General features: G+C 46.9%; 1 protein-coding gene across 6 annotated transcripts in view; it reads left to right on the plus strand.

Annotated features, from left to right (window-relative positions):
- The window catches only part of SLC8A3 (solute carrier family 8 member A3), a 127,764-nt gene extending 106,796 nt beyond the window's left edge, over positions 1–20,968 (plus strand). The window contains exons 2-7 of one of the 6 annotated variants that reach the window (XM_065870883.1): positions 7,208–7,313; positions 13,276–13,284; positions 16,125–16,247; positions 16,762–16,861; positions 18,515–18,790; positions 20,592–20,968. In XM_065870883.1, coding sequence (XP_065726955.1) covers positions 7,208–7,313; positions 13,276–13,284; positions 16,125–16,247; positions 16,762–16,861; positions 18,515–18,790; positions 20,592–20,968 — 991 coding nt within the window. Of the gene's footprint in view, positions 1–7,207; positions 7,314–9,310; positions 9,331–12,069; positions 12,097–13,275; positions 13,285–16,122; positions 16,248–16,761; positions 16,862–18,514; positions 18,791–20,591 lie in introns of all 6 variants that reach the window. The other 5 variants (XM_065870881.1, XM_065870882.1, XM_065870880.1 and 2 more) reach the window with 5 other exon arrangements.
- The last annotated feature ends 699 nt before the right edge of the window (positions 20,969–21,667 follow it).

The following is a 21,667-nucleotide window of genomic DNA, read 5'->3' on the forward strand; positions in this document are numbered from 1 at the left end:
GTGTTGGGTTGTCAGGCTGCGATTGGAGGCGGGAGTGCTTTTTCAGCCCTGATTCAAAGCCAGAAACTTGACAAAGAAAGAGATGGGGGCCGCTGGCACCAACAAGGGAGATAAAAAGGACTAAAAGAAGAACCCAACACGGATGTGAGCCTTCTGGAAGCTCCCACAGAAAGGCTGACAGTTCTGCTGCCAGCTCCGTCCTGCAGCCCCAGGTCAAGGAAGCTTTGTGGGCATTAGGTGGCCTGGAACACTCAGGATAAATTTAGAAGTGATGAAAAGGAACCTTTGTTGATGGGGTGAAGAGTAATTTAGTGGAAATCAGGAGGGAAGAGGTCACCAAGTCAGAGACTCTTTAGAGATTATTTCCAGCAAGGAAGGGCCAAAGGGTTAAGAAGCCAGCTACTCACATCGCAAAGCAGGGTTCTTACTGTGGCCACAGCTTGGGAATGGCAGCCAGAGTTTACCCACCCGCTTGTACAAAATAAGCTATAGGAATAATAGGGGACATATGCCAAAATCCCAACTTTGCTGTTTACTGGCTGTGTGACTCTGGGAAAGTTACTTAACCTCTCTGAGCATCTGTTTTCTCTATTTATTTATTTTTTAAAAACATCTTTATTGGAGTATAATTGTTTTACAATGGTGTGTTAGTTTCTGTTTTCTCATATTTAAAGTGGAAGGAATAATACCTAGTTTACCTGGCTGAAGTAAGGATGAAATAAGAAAGTTCTCATGGTGCTGAAGGCAACATAAATGCATATATTACATTAGATTCCTTCCTTGTGTAAAGTGAAATTCACAAGGTCCTGATTTGGAATTCGGTGTCCTCCTATAAAGGAATGTTCTGAGAGGCCAGCCAGGAAGCCCAGAAACCTTGTTTCCTGATCCCTTCCAGGTTGCTGGTGGGCGAGCTCCTGGGGGCATCTTTTCCAAGCAGCACAGTTAGGTCTTAGCTGGGAACGCTGCATGCTTTGGAACCTCCTTCCACAGAAGGCTCGGAGGAGAGGCAGGTGTAGGCCTAGAGCCTCTGAAAGCATTACTGGCTCTTAGGAGCAGCTGCTTGGGATGATCTGACCCCATGACCATTTAGTAACTGCCACTGGGCAGAAGGAGGAATTGGGAATAGGAGAGATATGGGGCTCAAAAGCCCTAGCCTAAACCCATGAGTTAGATCCCAGCTTGCTGTTGGAGAGAGCTCCTGAAGACTGGACAAATAGAGTAGGTTAAGTACGCTGAGGGTGTAGTTCAATGACATTTGGGCTTCTGGCCTCTTGGTGCCACTGAGAATGCTTAGTCATTCCATCAAAGTAGGCTTCAGTATATTTTTTTGTTCCTAATGAGTTACATTTTTACTGTGAAAAGGCAGAGTAATTTCATGAAGCTTCAGCTTCATGATTAATTTCATGAATTTCAGATTAATTTCCTGAAATTAGAAATTTTGTGAATTTCTAATGTGTTAGAAATTCACCACTAGCAAGTCACTTGGGAAGATGTGATTGAGGGCCTGCTCTACACCAGGCACTAGGACTATAGTGGCAAGTAAGAAAGACATGCTCCTGTCCTCAGGGAGCTTACACTGTAATGTGGACAGATAGGCTGTAAACAAGTAAGTTAATAACCTACCCAGCTGACTTTGGGCTGTGATCGGTGCACTGAAGGAAATGAGCTGAGCAAATAACATGATGGAACATGATAGAAGGTGACCCAGGTTGGAGAGGTGGGCATGGTGGGGAGGGAGACCCAAAGAGATAACGTGGCCATGGAAGGCCACACCGAGGAAGGAATGTTTCTGAGACAACCAAAAGGACGAGGATAAGCATGGACCACGTGATGAATTAAGTTGGGTTATACAAGATCCTATAGGCAGTGGTAAAGACTTTGTATTTATTCCGATTACTGAGGCGTGATAGGACCTGGATTTTATTTTCATTAGATAACCCTCGTTGTCATTTAGGGAAGGGATTTAAGGAAGAGGGCAGAGTCAGGAGCTGGAAAACCTCTTAGGAGGATGTTGTAAAGTCCAAGGGAGAGTTAATAGTGCTTTGATCTAGGTCTTGATAGCAGAATGGGCGCATTAAATGTTTTAGGGTCAGAGATGGGCGTCGGGCTGGTGATGGGGAGGGATGAGGGAGAGGAAGGATTTGGGTGATTCTGGGTTTGGATAGATGATGGTGCCATCGACTGAAATGGGGGAGAACAAGTTTGGAAAGAGAACGCGAGACCTGGCTGGTGACTCTTAATAAATTTAAATGTTCTTGTGGCCTCACGTGTGGCTTGAGCAGAACTGCAAACTTTCTCGGTTTTCTCCGGGCAAGGTAACACCCTAAGCCCAAACAGATGTGGTGCCTTCCGCACGAGCCATCTCAGGGAGGGAGTCTTACGCCGTGCCTCCTCCGCGCACGATACCCTCCAGCTGGGGGTTCCACCTAGCTCACCTAAGTTTCTCTTGCCACTGCTTAATGCCTGGCCTCATTGCCTTGTCTTCAACTAAGTCGTCAGTGGCTTCTCTCCTTCTGTTTATCTGTTCGCTAAAAATCAAACAAGCACAAGCCGTGCTGTGTCTGACGTGGGGTGTGTCCAACCCAGAGCTTGTCACTGACAGGGGCACAAAACCAGATTTGGGGACAATATAAGAGTCTGTCTCCATGCTACCACCTTTAACATGCCAAGCCCCTCTAAGAACCCATTTGGGATCTCCCATCCTGGTTTATCCAATTCTTTCTTGACCTGACATCTATTTCCAGCCTGTACCACCTCTTGGGTCACCAGTTCTATTGCTTGATTTCCTTTTATTCTCTGACTCAGTGACTGGAGATGAAAAGATTTCTTTACATGTTACTCTCAAACCACCAGACTGGGGTCATATTACTCTTAGTAATGATAGTTGCTATTTATTAAATATTTACGAGGAAACGTACACCTTGCCAAGTGCTTTGCGTGCATTTTCTCAATTAAGAACGCTATGAAGAGGTATTAGTATTCCACTTTGCAAACGAGACTTGGCGAGCTTTAGCAAGCTGCCTGAGGCCCAGGAGGGGCTGGGTTTGATCCCAGGTCGCAGTCTCCCATCCCAATTCCATGGCCCTGGAGGAGGGAAGGCCAAAGTATTGTGGCCTTTCAGAGACGGGACACTCACACGATCTCTGGTGACCAGCCAGGTTTTCCTGTGACTGGGGGTGGGTGTAGCAAGTGAGGAGGGTTTGGAGTCTGTTTTTGAAGCACTGGGGTGGCGGGAGCAGGGTGGGTTAGTAACTGCTCTTACATTCACTTCAGGAGCGACGGACCTACATCTGGTTCTACAGGATCGACAGTGTGGCCGACAGAAGCTCTGTCGACATGCAAAGCTCTAACGGTGACTTGGGAAACACGGGAGAGCTGAGAGTTTGTTCCAAGTCAGAATGTAGCAATATTCCTACTTTATATGAAAGAATAAAGGCTGGAGCGGAAGGCCTTGGTCTTCTCAACAAAGGGCAGGCCTCGCTCAGGGCACCCGTGTGCGAAAGGGTGCATGCCCGTGGGCAGCTGAGCAGGGCTTCTGCGTGGCCCCTTCTTTCCCACCGCTGAGGGGAGACTCAGCTCCATGCCCACCCCCGTCCGGCAATGTCTCACACCCTCTGGGAGAGACCTTTAAACATCTTGTCCGGGGTCTGATCCGGAAATGTCCCCCTCATCTAGCAAAGGCTGGGAGAAGCTCAGGTCCACCTCTGTTTTTAAAGATCCTAGTAATACATTTTTCTAAAGTAAAGAAATGCAAAACAGGGTTCCTGGCTTGGTTTATAATTTTCAATGTTTAAATTAACAAAACAACTCCTTTTAACACAAAGAAAAAACATAATTGTGCTAGTCACAAGATCATTGTAGGATTTATGAACTAATCGTAATTCAGAGAGCCCTAGAGTTCCTGTGATCCAGCCAGTGTATTCCTCTGAGTGCAGAAGCTCATTTGGAGATCAGGTCGGTAGTGTTCGATGCCTGCTGTGAATTACCAGAAGGTGTGACTTGAGCCAAATGGCCCTCCTGGCTTCTCTGTGATAGCCACCACCACAGAGAAAGGGACAGGCTCCAACTGCAGCCCCCCACGCGCTGCCCTTTCTATAAAATAAAACTTTCAAGTCGGTATCAGCTAATTTCAAAAGAAAAAAAAATTGTTTTAAATTCCCCCTTGCCCCAGAAGCAAGAGAGAGTAAGGAAGCAAATACTTTAGGAGAACCTGAGTGCCTGAGCCTTTTTACGTAGATTATTTCGTAGCTCTCACGACTGCCCTGAGATGGTGTAATTTATGCATTATTCAACCCCTTTGTGTCTCAGGGAAATAATTCGTCCAAGATCACCTAGCATATCCAGGATTAGAACCTAGATCCTTTGACTTCAAAGCCTGAGCTCCAGTCTGATCACGCCATGGAGCCACACGAAGCCCAGGAGGAGCCCAGTGGGGCTGGAAGGGGACCTGGGGTGGCCACTCTCCTCCGTGTCCCTACGGTGTCAGGGCAAACTTTGACCTTTCTAGATCTTTTCACTGTTTCTTTCTCTTTCTGTTTCTTATCCTGGCTGGCCGGCCCCCCACTCTGCTCCTTGTTTATGATACTTATTTTTCCATCCACAGCAAAATAATTCACATCAAGGTAATTGACCATGAGGCGCATGAGAAAAACAAGAATTACGTCATTGAGATGATGGGCCCCCACATGTGGATATGAGTGTTCAGAAAGGTGTAGCACCCAGTCCTGCACACAAACGTTAGCATCTCCTCTCCTCTTCTGTTTCCTCCTTTCCCCAATCCGTTTGTCTCCTTCTCTTCCCCTTTCTTCTGCCTCTCTGGTTCACTGTCCCTTGTTTCTTTTCTGTTTCCCTCTTTTCCCCTCTCCCTCTCCCTCTATTCTCTCTGCACCCAGCTCTGTCCTAACACATGCCAGCCTGTCACATGGTATTGTAAGAGGGATGCTCAAGACCCCATGGCAATTTTTTGTGGGATGGGGAGATGGATATGGGGGAAAAAAACGCAAGAGAGAGAAAGCGAGAGAGAAAAAACCACCAGCCACAGCCCTGAGAGTATCATATATGAGGCTCTCTGCTCCTCCTGAGTGGTTTAGGATACAAGGAAGAAAAAGCGCAATCCCACGCAGAAGGGCAGCCCTGGGAAACTGGCCCAGCTCTCAGCACAGAGATCTCTGGCGCAGCTCTTCTCAGGGTTAAGCTGATAGCCTCTGGATGTTGACAATCAATGTACTTGCATTTGGGTTCTGTTTGTGGTTCATCCCATTCCCCAAGACAGGCTTTAGGAATCCCTGCTAGCAAGTGTGTTTTTCTCTCCCTGACCTTGATTGAGCTGAAAATACAGGTTTGAGTTCTAGGTCTAGGTCAAAGGCCTACCCGCCGTCTTCTGTCTTCCCTCTGCAGGGCATCTAGGTGTGAAGGCAGTTAGAAGAGTGGGAGAGAGGATTCTGACCTGAGGTGAGGCTTCCCCAAGAAGTCACAGGACTTCTCAGAGTGGACGCAGTTTTGCCTTTGATTTGAATGGCCCCATACACCCCAGCCTCCAATAGACAGTCAGAAAATCCTCTTCTGGATGGATCATACTGTGGAAGGGGGAGCTGTCAATCGTGCTCCTCCAGACCATGCCCATGGTCACAGAGCAAGCACCCCCTTCCCATCCCACAGCAGAGTCCCTGCAGTGGAAAGACAGGCCAGGCTCATATCCCTTAGACAGCCCTGGAGTACCATATATAGGGCAAGAGAGATTCCCAGAAAATGCTTCTCGACAATCAGTGAGCTTTGTCTTTTGTCCAATGAGCAAGGTGTGGAATGGTGCCCAAAAAGTGCCCAGAAGGTCACACACACACACACACATACACACACACACACACCCCACAAATGCACAAAGCTGAGTCTGTCTTCAGAATGGAACAGGAACATCAGAGGCTCTGATGAGACTTTTTATGCTATGTTTGTTAGCATTTTTTTGCCCTTTAGAGAGCATTTAGGTCCCAGGCCAAAAAAGAAGAAAAAAGAGAGAGAGAGAGAGAGAGAGAGAGAGAAAGAAAGAAAAGAAAAAACCCCACAAAAATAAAACAAACAAAACCAAAAAAAAAAAAAAAAGCAGAAAATAACAATTAGGACTCACTATTAGGACCCGTTGACACCACTGTGGTTCCATGAAGGAACAGGAGAAGCCACACAGGGAGACCCAGGCCCACATGGCAACTTTGCCAAAGACAACGGACCTGAGCCAGCCTCAGGCCAGTCTCTGGAAGGAAGTGATTTTCAAGAAAACTTTGCTTCCCCGTATGATTTGGTTTTATTAAAAGACACTGTGCTTTGTTGAGATACCCAGAAATGAACAGAAACCTCCATTATCATGTCCACCAGACCCTTGGTAATTAGCATTCAAGCCAGCTTTGGTACACATCACCGCTATATGATAGAAGTCCAAAAATGATTTAGAATTGATGATTTACATCATTTTTACCACATTTTTCAGGAGTGCATCAGCTGTAAATATTAAAGGAATACTACAGCCTATCGTGGTTAATACATATTTATTTTACTTCCCACCACCGAAGCCCTGTGAGATAAAGAATGAGAAAGATAATAGAATTCTGCCTTCTTTCCTTCCCTTCTCTCTCTCTCTCTCTCTGGTTTCCCTACCTCATAAATACTTTCCTTTTAAGATTTTCTTTCTGAGGCCCACATAACAAGTGGGAATAGACACAAGGAAGGGAAAAAAACCCTAGACTGTTGACGTATTTCCTGTTGTAGAAGAGCCCTGGGTCACCCCCGATGGGCCAGCAGTTCACCTACTGCCCAAAGAAATGCCAGTTACCACGTGACACCCAGTGGAATGTGCTGCCCAGCTCACTTCCTACTAACCGTCAGCAGGATCGAAAATGACTCCTCCCCACCTTCAGCCCCCTTTTTCCTTCCCATTTCCCTCCTGTCCTTCTGGATCCCTTCCTTTGCCAACTTTTCCTTGCCTCCTGGCTCCCTTTCCCTCTCACCTGTAAAGACAACTATGACCAAGGAGATAAGAAAAGCTAAGACCATTTTTGACACAAGAGCAATTCAATCCACCAAGTCCTGTCAAAAGCCACCATGGCAGCACTGAGCTGCATGTACCAGGAGTGATGGGGAATGATTTTGAAGGCTGGGCTCCGGGTGACCAACCGATCTACCGACCCAGTCGACACTCTCTCTCTTGTTGTCCCTACAGGAAAACCGTAAGGGTTAAAATAGTAGATGAGGAGGAATACGAAAGGCAAGAGAATTTCTTCATTGTCCTTGGTGAACCGAAATGGATGGAACGTGGACTATCAGGTGTGAGATTCTTAAAAACAAAACAAAACAAAATAAAACAACAAAAAGAAAAAAAATTTAAACAAGTTGAAAAGCAACAACAACAAAAAGAAACTATGTTTTTTTCTCCCCCCTTTTCTTTCCTTTTCCTCCTTCCTCCTTTTGACCAATGGACTTGTTTTATTCTTTTCCCTCCTGTGTTCTCACTCTTACCCTGTTTCGGTACCATCTCTGCCTTCTTAGCCATAGCTTATTTCCACGTCCTCCTTTTTCACCTTTTGGACACACTGCAGCCTCAACTCCTCATGACCCTGACGAGTTAATTCTGCCTTGTGCTCCAATTATCCGATTACCAATGTCCCCTGCACTCCCCATCCTCACAGCCCCCCACCATACACACGGTCACCTGTAAATGTACAAACTCCTTGGTGGGTGGGGAGGAGAAGATAAAGAAAGGAATGTAATGCGATGCATGCCTCTGCCCCTTCCCTGCCTTGTTCCCCTTCCACCCCTCACTCTCTAGCCCGGATTGAATGAGGGAGGGTATGGGATGGGGGCTGGAGCCCGTCTTGCCATGATGCTTTGAGTCTTCTGCTGCATCTCCCAACCTCCGTTGAGTGCTTGGCAGGTTATTCACTTGCAGAGTGGCCCATGGGCCCCTTTGTCCTTCATGGAGGTAAGTGTTTTATCTGGCTATTTCACAGTTGGGTAGAGCAAAACATGGAAAGGTACACCAATTGTCAGAGGCCACGCTTCTGAGAGCTCTCTGAGAGACAGCTGCCTTCTGAGCTAGTCGTGCAATCTGGAATCCTGAGCTGTTCATCCTTCCCTTGACATCCCACCCCATCCCACTCTACCTCTGCTCTAGCCCAAGGTAGGCTACTTTATTCAGACTACTTTAGGATAATGCAGTCCCGAAAGCAGAAAACTGAGTCTGCAAAAGGAAAGTGGTTAACTCCAGGTATGGAAATCTCCTTAGCCGGAGGGTCCTGGAAAAGGATTGACATTGGGCAGGCCCAGAGTATGGTCTTACAGGTTTTCCAATGGAAGGGACTCCAGTAGAAGGGCTTGCTTGTTGTTGATCTCTGAGAGACAGGTGTTGGACGGTTCACAGAAGTCTGCCTTGGCTTGACATCTGCAAATGAGCGTATCACCCAGGTCTTGAGATAACCCTCATCCCACACCAGAGACGTGGCCTCCTCTCCTCCTTTCCTCAGGCCCTGTATCTTGGGATACCTGCCTAAGGGACTGATTACATTGCAACCAAGGTAGTAGTAAGGAAAGATTTCTTCCCTTGAAGAAAATGATTAGAAGCTACGACTTTGAAAGTGTGGGAGGAATATATGTGGGGAAGAGTCCTCTTGGGAAATATCAAGAGGAGGTCATTCACACTCCCCTTCAGGAGGACAGAACAGTGAGACCTACTTGTTTGTCAAAAGAGGTGACGATTCTGCAGCTACTTCATAGTCATGTGACAAAGAGCAGCATGAAGCCTTTCACTCAAGGACAAATCTAAGAGATTCGGTGACTATGCCCCCAAAGGCTCACGCCCAGGTCTTCTTCTGACACGAATGTTCAGTTCCCCTTGTCTTCTGGGGACTCTCTCTGCAGACCTGACCAGTTCTGTGCCCACACTGGTTTTACACCTGCTGTTGGAGAGGCAGAAGCCCTCTCTGCCTTCCATTATTCATCCTCTTGTTGGCCACCTAAGAAGATGTTGCCGTGAGTCTGATTGCCAAAGAGTGCTGGAAGAAAAGAGAAAATCTCCAGTTCCCTTGCTTCCCAGATTGTGTTCCCGCCACCCAGAATATTTTCAGAAATTGTCTCAACACCTGCCCTACTTCATTCTCATCTCCCTTGTGCATTTAATGCACATCTTCATGATTGGATGGACGTAGCAGACACCTAAGGCCATTGTAAACTAGTGTCATCAATTTCCACAGTCCCAGCTACTTACGTGCAAATGAAAGCAGGATAAAGGATCACACAGGGTAGCTGAAAAGAAGGCAGTCTTCTCCAGACAAGAAGAATGGGTTGGAAGTCCATCCATGACTTTATTCTACCAGTAAAGAGACTCTTCTTTTCTGCCTCCCCAATAAACCCCATTCAACAGCTGGACAGAGAGTGACCTAAGATAAACCTTGCGGTCTTCAAGAGACTTGGCCAAACATGAATGCCTATGGCTACTCCTCATTTGAGGACCCCTTTTTACTGCATTGGATTTTCTGTCCAAGGAGATGTCAGCAGAGTCCTGGTGGAGCCCAGTCCTGGGGGAGAGAGTAGGTGAGAAAATAAGGATTTTATCGAGCTATCGGTGTGATATGCCTCCAGATCTTCCCAGTGACCAAGATGCCAAGACAGAAGGTGCCAATAGGAAAGGTGTCAGTCTTCTGTCAGTTTCTATTGTCTATAGGGTTCATTTTCAGTTTCTTCAGATCTCCTCATATTTTGGCATTAGAGCACAAGTTGAAAGGTCATAAAACTTGATTGTCTAGATTCAGAGTCAAATGAAACCCCATCCTGATTTCCAGAATGTCCTGCTGTTCTCAGAGTGAGAAACTACACAGCAGAAATTGCTTTTCATTATCACTGCTACATGGGAGAGTCTTAGGCATTCAGTACAACATAGTATAGTGTGTGCATGGTCAAAATGACAATTGCATTACGAAAAAAAGTAAAGGACTATATTTGAAATAGGAGATTCTATTCTTGGCAAACAAAACAGACTTCAGAGGTGAGATTAAATGCTCTGGACAGGTTGGGGGAGGGAATAAGGGAGGATGAATAGGAAACACAGTTGCCTTGCAATAGAGGAAGCCCTGGGGTCTAGCAACTCTGAGCAGCATGGTCAAGGATGTGAGGCCTAGGTCTGGACATTGGAAGCCTCAGGTGGGAAAGGAAAGCTCTCTCCGCCAGGAATGAGGCCTGTTTGCTCCCCCTCTTACCACATCCAGGGGCTCACCCTAACGAGCTGCCCAAATGCTTCCAAATACTCAGAGCTATGCTGTTTCCTGCTTGTCTCTGGGATGTCTGAGCAGGGATAACTGACTCTCACCTGACCCTGGGGATCAATGCAGGGGAAAGTTCAGCTCCAGCTTCTCTCATCAGCAACAGTAGGAAAAACACCCTGGAGATATCATGTCACTCAGAGTTGGTCTACCTGGATCTCACTGACCCATCCGTAACTGCTAAGTGGAAAGTCTCAGATTCGTGTAGACATGACCAGCAAATGGTGCAGGTCAGCTGACTTAAAGCCCTCTCATAGTGCTAAAGATGATCCTGGTGTTGGGAGGGATGTCTGAGTAAAAACCAGGGCAGCAGGGGTCTTTCTGGAAGAGCTGCCCCTTGGCCTCCCTGGATACACTAATGTGTTTGGATCTCTAGTTTCCACTGGAACCTGCGGGGCAGGAGGGGTTCTTCTGTCCAGATTCATAGAAGGAGCAGAATGAACAAGCTCTCTTGCTATCTATCTCTCTATCTATCATCTGTCTATCATCTATCTATCTATCATCTCAATGTAGTAAGGAGATCCATTGATCCATTACCCCTTGGAATTCCATATGGGAGAAACCAGGAAAAGTCAACTGCTGTTCTCCCTGCTTATGTACCATAAAGATTCTGGATCCATATGTGTTTTCAGTGGCTGTGAATATGAGATTACAGACCCGAGTGGCATTCTTAGAGATTTTTAGAAAAAACAATCTACAGACACTTTCCCCCACCCCCTGCCCCACTCCTTCCTCAGCAATCTCCCTCAGTCGCCAGCTGCACCAGGAGTATGTAACAGGATGTTTCCAGGCTTTTATTTGACAAGAACCAGGGAGTGAGGTGCCATACTAAGACACCATCAAGGTGAAAATGTGGTACGTTACAAGAATTTTTAAATTTTTGGATCTTGAAATCTAAGAGAGTTTAGCATAAGTGAAAACTCAGGGGCTAGGGATGACCTGTGCTGGGTACATCTGTAACCAAACCATGGTTCCCAGGCCATGCAGGGACCTTGTATTTGTCATCTCCATCTACCAGTAGCTTTCAGTATGACAGTCTCCCTGGTCCAGAATATCTGGACTCTGACTTAGCCTGTCCTTTCTGAAACAAAACACCATCCAGAGATGCAGCTCCAGAGGATCTATGAAAAATACATTTGCCATAATAGGTGACCAACAGTAAATCTCTAATGAGCATCTACTAATTACAAGGACTTTGTAGGCACAGGTGATACAAAATGGGAGGAGTCCATGGCCTCCAACCTCCAGGCTCTCTCTCTAAAATGACACACTATTCAAGGAAAACACTGTGCAGGATTTACCTTTTCACAAGGTCATTCTTTTAGGGGTACTCAGAGCTGGGCCAGGGTTGCAACCTATACAGTTTTCAAGATAACTGGATTCTCACTCCTTTACAGAATGGATGTGATAACCTGATCCCACAGAAGACCACAAATGACCAACTCTGTCTCTTCTCCACCCGCTTGGTTCCCCCGTCCTCATTCCTCTATCCCTGGCCCTCAGAGCTGCAGGGAAGGTGTGGGGCAGGTTTGCAGCTGCAGGCCCCTGGTGCTCAGCGGTCTCTCTGGGAGTTCACGCCCCTTGCTGCGGTTGCTGCCGCTGCACATGCTCCAGTTGCTGCCTTTTGCATGTGGCCGCAAAGTTCTCATCTACTGAGCTCACTGCTCTCCTTGTGCTACTGCAACCGCAAAGCCTGGGGACACTTTTAAGATGGGACCTTAATGCTCTTTCCTTTTCTTTCTTCCCCCGTCTGTTACCCATTTGCAAACAGCGCTCCTGTTGTCTCCAGGTAAGGGGAGTCTTCCCCCCTTTTTCTGCTTCTTGCCAGTGCCATTATTTAGTTTAAGACCAACGTCCTTTGATTTATTTACTAGGAACTGTGGGCCCAACTTAACGTAACAAGTTCTCCTAAGGACTTGGAGATATTTCCCTACCTGAAGTAATTGTGAGGAGGTAGACAATTCCTTGAGCACCATTTTAGTGGTTGTGGGTAAAGGCATAGCTGGTCCTCTCTGAGACCAGGAAGAGAATTGAAACTTACCAAAGAAATGGTGGGTCATAGACTTCTCCTGAGTCTTAATTCCTCTGTCATCTCATGCTGTGGGGCAAGAGAGGATGAGAGTCAGAGCTGACTCTCCTAATAGGATCATGATGGGATGAGAAAGAAAATACTTTGATCTTAAGGGGTCCAGGGAGAAATAATCGGGAGCTGCTGTGAGAACATGAAAAGCAATTTTTAAGGAATCTGGTATTTTATTGATCCTGAAGATCTTCCATTTCATCACAGCAGAGACCTAAATTTCTAGAACTTCGGTTCATTAGTCATTGATCCTTGAAGTCACATGTGCCATGAACAACAAGAAGAATTAGAATATTATGGCGGGGTGGGGGTGGGCAATGATCTGATTGTACATGGAAATTCGGGGGAATTTATGTTGGAGATATTCTCACGCAGAGTCTAGAGCCTGTTGTAGGAAACACATCTACTTTGAGAGTATGCTTGCATCAGTGGAATCAAACCATAGACAATGTCCAACTTTGTGAGCAGTTAGGAATGCTCTTCCAGCATATCGGCAATACTGTAACTCTTGCTGCAGGCAGAGTGAGCTATACAAGATGTCTCAGCATATGTTAAAATAACATTTTATACTTCATTAGTTCTTTGACTGTATAAAAATTTTAAGGTCATTTGAGAAGCAAACCATCTTACAGAATTCATTGGTACTCAGTCACCATAGGCTGTACGCTGAGTTTGAGGAAGGGGCAGTGTACATCGTAAAGACCTCCTTGTTGAGACCTCCTCTCCAAGTTGAGACCTCCTTGGAGTCTCAAACCAAAATAAAAGATATATGTAGGTAAACCCCTGCATTTTCCCTTTATGGAAAAAAATTACTCCAGCTTCCCTGGCCTCTTGCTTCATCTTATATCAATAGGATAATGACTATCTCCGACCCCATATATTCCACTCTTCTCCCAGGGTTTCAGTGTCAGAGCATTGGGTGTTCTCCACTTCACCCATCTTCTCACCTGAGGAGGCAGTTGGGCTTTTTTGTTCCAATGCTTGCCTCTACCCTGCCCCCCACCAGCCACACACATATGCACATACCAAAGGTTGTGATTTAATTTAAGCTTCATTATACTTTTAACACATTGGCACAGATACCAGTAGAAGCTAAAACAGGAAAAGAAGGTGTCATTTCCTAGATCTTTCAATCTGTACACCTGCAATTTAGGAGCCCTTGGTTAGACTTTAAATTCACCGGAAATCTCAACTCCTTGTTTGGATTTTCCCAGGTGGCCAAGCAAACATGATTCACAATGCCTGGTGATGAAAGATGGAGAGAAAGTATGTTCAATCTGAACTACATCACCAAGCTCAGGGACCTGGGAGTTAGAGCACTGGCTGCATCGCCCCATTTCCTTCTGAGGATGTCTGTAGAACGTTCATGGCAATCTATTCCAGTCTTACCTGGCAAGCTCTTTCCTCTTCCAATATCTGTTTAGTCTTCCATCCTATTAATAGTCTCATTCTCTCTTTTTCCCCTTCCTCCTCCTTCTCCTAGACCCAAGAGTTTGTTTAGTCAGTCTGAATATCAAGATATCACCTGTCACTTATTCTCTACACTTGAAATTCAGAGGAGTTACATAAACAAGTGATCAGAATAATTATGGTCTTTTAGGTTTGAGACTTACGACTCTCTCAAGAAATTAACTATTTGAATGTAAAGGAATGATAATTACAGAAGTAGAAAAAGGCAGGAATTGATACCAAATCCAGATACTAAATCAGAGTTGATTTAAAGGCATGTGAATCAATCAATTAACAGATATATATATATATATATATATATATATATATATAGACAGAGAGCGCGAGAGAGTACCTCTGTGGGGTACTGTGGGGCTGTGGGAGATCGAAAGATAGAGGATTGGTTATTTGTCAAAGAGATTTCTGTGGAGAGCTAGAAGGAAAAACTGACTGTCACCACAGGGGTAGACAGGTCAGTGGCTAGATCAATATCCTGCCAGATGGATATAGTGCTAGATTGATAGCTAGACAAGGGGTTAGACAGGTACATTTATAAGTCACTGGAGAGCTCATTACATTGGTATAAAGTTCTTGTGGCACATGTAAAATATGACAAGGGAGAGTCGGGGAGGGAGGAGTGGAATAATACTGTCACTACTAGGATAGGCATTGCGATATGGTGCCAAAAGCTACAAGTAGAGGAAAAGCGTACCCATGCTTTTAAAGAATCTACGTATACATCTTTTTCCAAAGACTTTTATTCAGAGTGGCTTGCAGTCTGGCTTCTAGGATCACTGACTTCAGAGCCAGACTTATATTCGGAATTAACTAATAAGAGGCTCATATGGACTAAATGAAGTCAGGCTGCTAGGGGGTGTCTGCATAGAAATGTACAGAAGGATATTGATCGTTGAGAAATAATTGTTTCCTAAAGTGGTCACCAACACGAAAGGGAGGACAGCACCACGGACAGCTCCCCAGCGTTTTGGGATTGCCTTCTGTGTTTGGTGCCAGAAGCACTGAGTAGAACAGCCAGCTCAGGAATCCTCCGCATACTCTCTTACCAGTTTCATTCAAGACAACTCAGAAATTCTTATAGAAAACAGACTCTCTGCTTGGCTTATCATCTTTCCAGTGACTTCTTTTCCTTGCAACCTCGAGAGCTCAAGTCTCACCCCTCCCCGTGCTTCACAAATTCCCAAGATAAAAAGAAGAGAAGACCTTCTTGGCCTCTGACCCATTTTGTCCTTGAGATTCTTTAAGGACTAGAGAATTCCCCCCAGGAGATTCACTGTGTGGAATGAAAGCAATTAAAGAGCCAAATAAAAGAATTAATTGCATGTAAGAATGTGGACTCGGCTGGAAAGATGTTTAAACGAGCTCTGAAAGAAACAGGACGCCAAGAGCAATTTTCTAATCAAAGGGGAATAAAAAGACAATCTCTATTCCACTTTAATCTAGAAAACGCATCTTCATGGTGAAGTGGTCTTAAAATGGACTCACCAGCTGAAGTGCAAAAAATGTCTAACTGTTCAGCATGAGAAGGGACCACCGGTGATTGAGTTAAGATGCTGAGGGGTGACAGGGGATGCCTTAAAAGGAAATAGAGGAAGAGCTTCCTTTTGTTTTGTTTTTGAACAAGTATTTGTGTTTCAGAAGAAATGTGCCTGGTTCCTTAGAAATCCTGGGGATCTTTCATTTGGAAATCATGAAGTTTGGGGGGAAATCTTCCAAGTTTCTCATGGTGAGGATAATAGTCACTAGTATGAAATGTAGCTATTCCTGGAAATATCCCTTCTTCCTCCTTTATAGAGGAGGACACTCCCAAGAGTGTTGGAGACATGTTAATGGGAACCAGTGGACATTCCCTTTGGGTGAAAATGTGCTTCTGACCCCCAAGAACTCTTATATGAAGTAGTTGACCAGTCATGCCCAACAGTTCAAAATTGTTAAAGGTCAAGAGATTTGGCTTTGGTTCCCAGCTCTTCGATATCTCACCAAATGTCCTGGGACTTCACTTGGTGCTATTTCTCAGAAGATCCTTGGGTCAGATTACCCACCCAGGTATCAAATCAAAAGAGGAATGTTTAGCCCAGGCCTGCAAGGAACACTCTCATGGTCTGATGATCATAAAGTGTTTAGCACCTTATAGAAAAAGGCACTAAAAAGTACACAAAGTCCTCATCCTCAAGGGCTATTTGCTGTATGCCCACTGCCCATGCCTAATACCCTGAGCTTTAGACTTCCAGGGAATGGCAAATGAGCTAAAGCTAGTCTGATTTTGCTTTGTTGCAGAGGTGACAGACAGGAAGCTGACTGTGGAGGAAGAGGAAGCCAAGAGGATAGCAGAAATGGGAAAGCCAATATTGGGTGAACACCCCAAACTAGAGGTCATCATTGAAGAGTCCTATGAGTTCAAGGTCAGGCCATAAGTGAGATGTAATTGAATAATAAAGTAATGAGGTGGGAGGTAGAAGACCTGGAGTCTTGTTCCAATGTCACCACTGAATACGTGAAGTTGAAACTGAACAACTCACTTACCCCAGGCTCAGTTTTCCCATTTGTAAAGCGGAGCAAACAGTGCTGGCCATGTGTATCTTAGGAATATTGTGAGGAAACATAACACAGCCTGTGGAATAAATGAGCTATAAAGCTCCTAAATGTATCATCACTATTTAATTGTATTTTAAAAACAAATATACTAAAATTCACTACTCCAGGCTAGGTTTACTGACATCCTTAGTGTTAGTCTCTGTTGTGTTGCTCTAAATATCCAATGTCAGCAGTCACAGCTGAAGAAAAGGACATTAGAACGACTATGCCAGAAGATACCCCCTGGAGTACAGGGTATCTTTCATTCCCATGAAGTACCAGACTCTACAATGGTTCTGAGCATTCTAACCTCATGGTTCCAAGTTTTAATCTCCCTGACAGACTACCGTGGACAAGCTGATCAGGAAGACAAACCTGGCCTTGGTTGTGGGGACCCATTCCTGGAGGGACCAGTTCATGGAGGCCATCACTGTCAGTGCAGGTAAGAGGGTCACAAGATGGGCACAGGCAGCTCCAGGGAAGCAAGAACACAGCCATGTCAACAACTCACCAGTCTCTGGGAGGGCCCTGTGGCCAGTCTTCCCAGCTCTAACCCTAGATGTTTGCCTTTTCAATGAGTCACTTTGGAAGAGAACTATGGGGTAACTAGAAGAGCATGGCTATCTCTGGTTTCAAACCCTGGTTCTACTGTGTGAACCGGGACAAGCTATCTTCTCTGTACTTCGACTTCCTCATCCAAAAAGGGAACTATTGCTACCTTTCTCAGCAAAGAGAGTAGAAAGTGGCACAGTCTGGTACTGAACAAGAACTTAAGAAATTCTCTTTTTCATCATTCCGTCCTCTTATTAATTTGGTCTTCCTTTTCTGTAAAATGCGGGACTATTCTGATTTAGAGATGTGGGGGTCTGGGGTTTGTAAAAACCTTGCATTGACTGACAAACCCCTGCCCTGGATGATTTCAGACCTCTCCTCGGCAGTGAGTGACAGGTTTCCTCAGTGGGGACCCACAGCACAGCTAGCATCCCAGAGGCCTGCATGCGGGTTGGCATGGGGATGGGAGGGGTCTTGCCACCACTCACAGCATTGCCTCTTAGCACCACGGAGGCCTCCTGTACTGCCCCGCACTCCTGGCCTTGTCTCTTTTCATGAAGCTTTGTTGTCATAGCAACCCATGGGGTCACATCCCTGAGGTCCCAGCACCAGAGCCAAAGTACAGCCAGGAAGAGAGGGCCACTGCTGCTGCGTTTGCTGCCCCTCTTTTCCTATCACCTGCTTCGTATACTCCCAGTCCCACCTCTGAGGACCTTTCTTTGCCCCTATAGAGACAATAAGCGGAATATCAGCCACATAATCTAACTCCCTCCTTTTTCAAATGAGGGAGCCGAGATTCAGAAACCAAAGATGATTGACCCCAGGTTCCAGATTCTCTTCGTAGCGCAGCTGCAGTTGGAACCCAAGTGTCCTGACTCCTGCTTCCACCGGTTATGTCAAAACATGACAGAGGTTGCCTTTGACGGGGCGCCAGCATGTCCTCTCCTCCTGGACTGCTGAATGGGCAACTCTGCCCACATTTCCTGGCAAGGACAAACCAGGCCCATCCCTGCTCCATCCCACGGGATATTTGGAGGACGGCACTGTCTCCCTGGGATGCCCACATGATCTGGAATGAAAGCTGTCCTGCTGGGGATGGAAAATGACCAGAACCACGAGGTTATTGCAGCAGTCACGTCAGGAAGATTAGAGGAGCCCCGCGGGTGTCCAGTGAAGAGCGGAAACCCAGCTGATTTCACTCTCCTTCACCTAGGCAACCCCGTGCCTGCTCCATCCTCCTCCCTCTCTCCCCCACTGCCCTGTCCCTCTCAGGTTCTCTCATCCTTTCTCTTCATCTCTTTCTCTTCCCTTTCCTACTCCCCTGTCCTCTCTCACCCACTCTCCCTGGGTGCCCTGCATTCAAATTGACCACGGGGGCACCCCAACACGTTTTCAATTTCCCGCACCCCGCGCCAGCTGCCCAGGAGAGAGCTGGAGTCTCCGTGCAGCCAGTGATGCTTACGATGTGGGTTGGACTGGACTTTCTCATGAATGGGGATCTGACCCCGCTGTCCTTTCCCGGGCCTGTTTGTCTTGCCTGCAGCAGGGGACGAAGATGAGGATGAGTCAGGTGAGGAGAGGCTGCCCTCCTGCTTTGACTACGTCATGCACTTCCTAACGGTCTTCTGGAAGGTGCTTTTCGCCTGCGTGCCCCCCACAGAGTACTGCCACGGCTGGGCCTGCTTTGTCGTCTCCATTCTCATCATCGGCATGCTCACAGCCATCATCGGGGACCTGGCCTCCCACTTCGGCTGCACCATTGGCCTCAAGGACTCGGTCACGGCTGTTGTCTTTGTGGCGTTTGGCACCTCTGTGCCAGGTGAGAGTGAGGGGTGCTTGCATTAGCGAAGAGGATATTACCCGGTTCAAGTGACCCCTACACACTTTGCCTCGTTATCTTCCTTACCATCTCAGATCTGAGCTTCACAGAGCCTCTGCCCCTTAGGTGCACAGGAGTCCGTCAAAGGGGTCACTGCCACTAGTAAGAATGACAGCTGACGTTTCTTGAGCACTTTTGATGTGCCAGGAAGTGTGTATGGTGAGCAGCTCACCTGTTTTAGCCCTGTAATGCTCACCCAAACCTTATTCCATAAGGAGTGTTATTATCCTCATCTGTCAAGTGGGGCCCCGGAGGTTAAGTTACCTGCTTAAGTTAAGTGGCCAATTTCTTAACCTCCACGTCAGAGGAATAGGCCACTTCCCTCTGGCTACAGGTTAGCCTGCTTGAAGATGTGCTGGAGAAATGCCCACCAGCCTCCTCTGCCTAGGACACCTGTGAGTACAAAGTGTCTCCCAGCAGGATAGGTGAAGGAAGCTTCCCAAGCTCTTGTCCTTTCATATGATGAATTATATATTCTTTTTTTTTTTCTTATAAACACCGAAAGATGAAGAGGAACAAGCATGCCTTTATTTATTCATTAGACAAATGTTTACTGAGCCTGATACAGCCTTGTGCTGGTTGCTGGGACAATAATGGGCAACAAGACAGACATGCTTCCCTTTCCATGTGGAGTTTATAAATCTCCATGTGCGATTTATTTCTGTGCTCCAGGGCCTCGAGGGACTGGAGCTATCAGAGGGGACGGAGCAGATGTGGGTAAAAGGAACAGATGTGGGAAGAAATTGCAGAGAGTCAGACGTAAAAAAAAAATTTTAAAGCAAGGTCATAGGCGAGAAAAGGCAAGAGGTTTTCTCTGGGAGAAAATTGGCAACAAGGAGGCAAGCCAGGATAAGCCGGGCAAGGGAGCGTTTGGGGCACATCCAAGTCCTTGCAATGCGTCCAGGAAACAGCTGGCAGCATTAGGGGCTTGAAGGTTATCCTGTGGTCCACTCAGCTGATGTGTGGCTTTGGCTGAAGCTCCTTGGATGTAGGGTGACGCTATGGAAAGGGCTCTTAACATGAGGGTTTTCAGGTCAAATCTCCTGATAACTTATCTTGAGTAGATTCCTTGAACCTTGTTTTTCCTAACTTGCAAATAAAAGGGTGGCTGGCAATCCTTCCAGCGCTTACAATTCATGCTGACATCTAAAGAGATGTCAAGCAGCCTGCAAGGCCCTGTGGGCTCTATATTAACTGCAAAGGCAGAGCCCCATCTTCCTTGAGTCCACAGCTCCCCTTGTATCTCCCCATCATGGTTCGCCAGCATGTCCTCTGTCCCCATAAATCCAGCACCTAGCGCAATGCTAAGCCCATGGGCTCAATCACGGTCTGTTACGTAAGTAAATGCCCCGTGTGACAGGTGCAATCAGGCACTTAATTGTAAGAAGCTTCCCTGGATGTCAAGGTTCCCTGGGGAGATATTATGGGAAAGCAAACTCCCCTTACTGAAAAAGTAGTCAAAGGAGAACAATAAACCCATTCAGTAAATACCAGGACCAGAAAAAAAAAACCTTGGGAATCTCAGACGCAGGCAGATGAGGAACGGGTAGCCCAGAGAAGTAAGGTGACCCATCCAAGGCCACACAGCTTATTAATGGCAGAGCTGGGGGTAGCCCCCAACCCCCCACCTGTCATTCCCAGGCTCGGCCTGATGGCCCCAGCTGCCTTACTGGACACCCTCAAAGGTAGGCCCTCCGCGCCTCAGCCTCCCACCAGCTCTTGTCTGTCTGCCTCTTTTCAGACACGTTTGCCAGCAAAGCAGCCGCCATCCAGGACGTGTACGCAGATGCCTCCATTGGCAACGTCACGGGCAGCAACGCCGTCAACGTCTTCCTGGGCATCGGCCTGGCCTGGTCCGTGGCCGCCATCTACTGGGCCCTGCAGGGACAGGAGTTCCACGTGTCAGCGGGCACGCTGGCCTTCTCTGTCACCCTCTTCACCATCTTCGCGTTTGTGTGCGTCAGCGTGCTCTTGTACCGCCGGCGGCCCCACCTGGGCGGGGAGCTGGGCGGCCCTCGTGGCTGCAAGCTGGCCACGACCTGGCTGTTTGTGAGCCTGTGGCTTCTCTACATACTCTTTGCCACGCTGGAAGCCTACTGCTACATCAAGGGGTTCTGAGCCGCAGCAGCCCTGGAGAGGCAGCATCAGGACCCGAGCCCCAGGAACTTCCCCCGACTAGGCCCTGGCAGTGGACTGAAAGGGCGGAGTCTTAATCAATCCAACAGAACGGAGGAGATACCCATTTTACAAAGTATTTAATTCAATACAGACCAACAACGGCGACAAATCCAACTCCAGCCCATCTTCCCGTGATGTCCCTGACCCATCACATAGTCAGACCCTTTCGCCACCTTCGATACCACCTTCTTCTGATTATTCCTTTGCTTCTACTTTCCTCGGGGGCAGGGTTTCTCCTGTCTGTCCAATTTGATATATCACCGTTCTCTCACTCCACTGGCGAGACTCGAAAATGAGTCCAATCCACGTGGCTGGCTTGGGGTTCTCTTTTCATTGCCGTCATTATCGTGGTGGCTTTCGTTTTCCCGTCAGGTTTTGCTCATCATTTGTTTGTTCATCTTGTCTTTTCTCTCTGAGGTTAGTGACAACGGTGCTGTGAAGGAACTCAAGGTCTGAGCCGATGGGTAGAAGCATGAACTTTCAGACACACCCTCTCCCCCTTGCACTGGGTAACAGCTGTCTCTTGCTCCATCGAGGTCCTTTTCCCCCTTTCCTTTTATTCTCCTCATTCTTGAATGGGCTGGTGGCATTTGGGTGGCAGTAAGTTTGCACACCCAGGCAGCGCGCTAAAGAACTGGG

Source organism: Phocoena phocoena, chromosome 2 (genome assembly GCF_963924675.1).
Source record: "Phocoena phocoena chromosome 2, mPhoPho1.1, whole genome shotgun sequence".
NCBI classification, from domain to species: domain Eukaryota; kingdom Metazoa; phylum Chordata; class Mammalia; order Artiodactyla; family Phocoenidae; genus Phocoena; species Phocoena phocoena.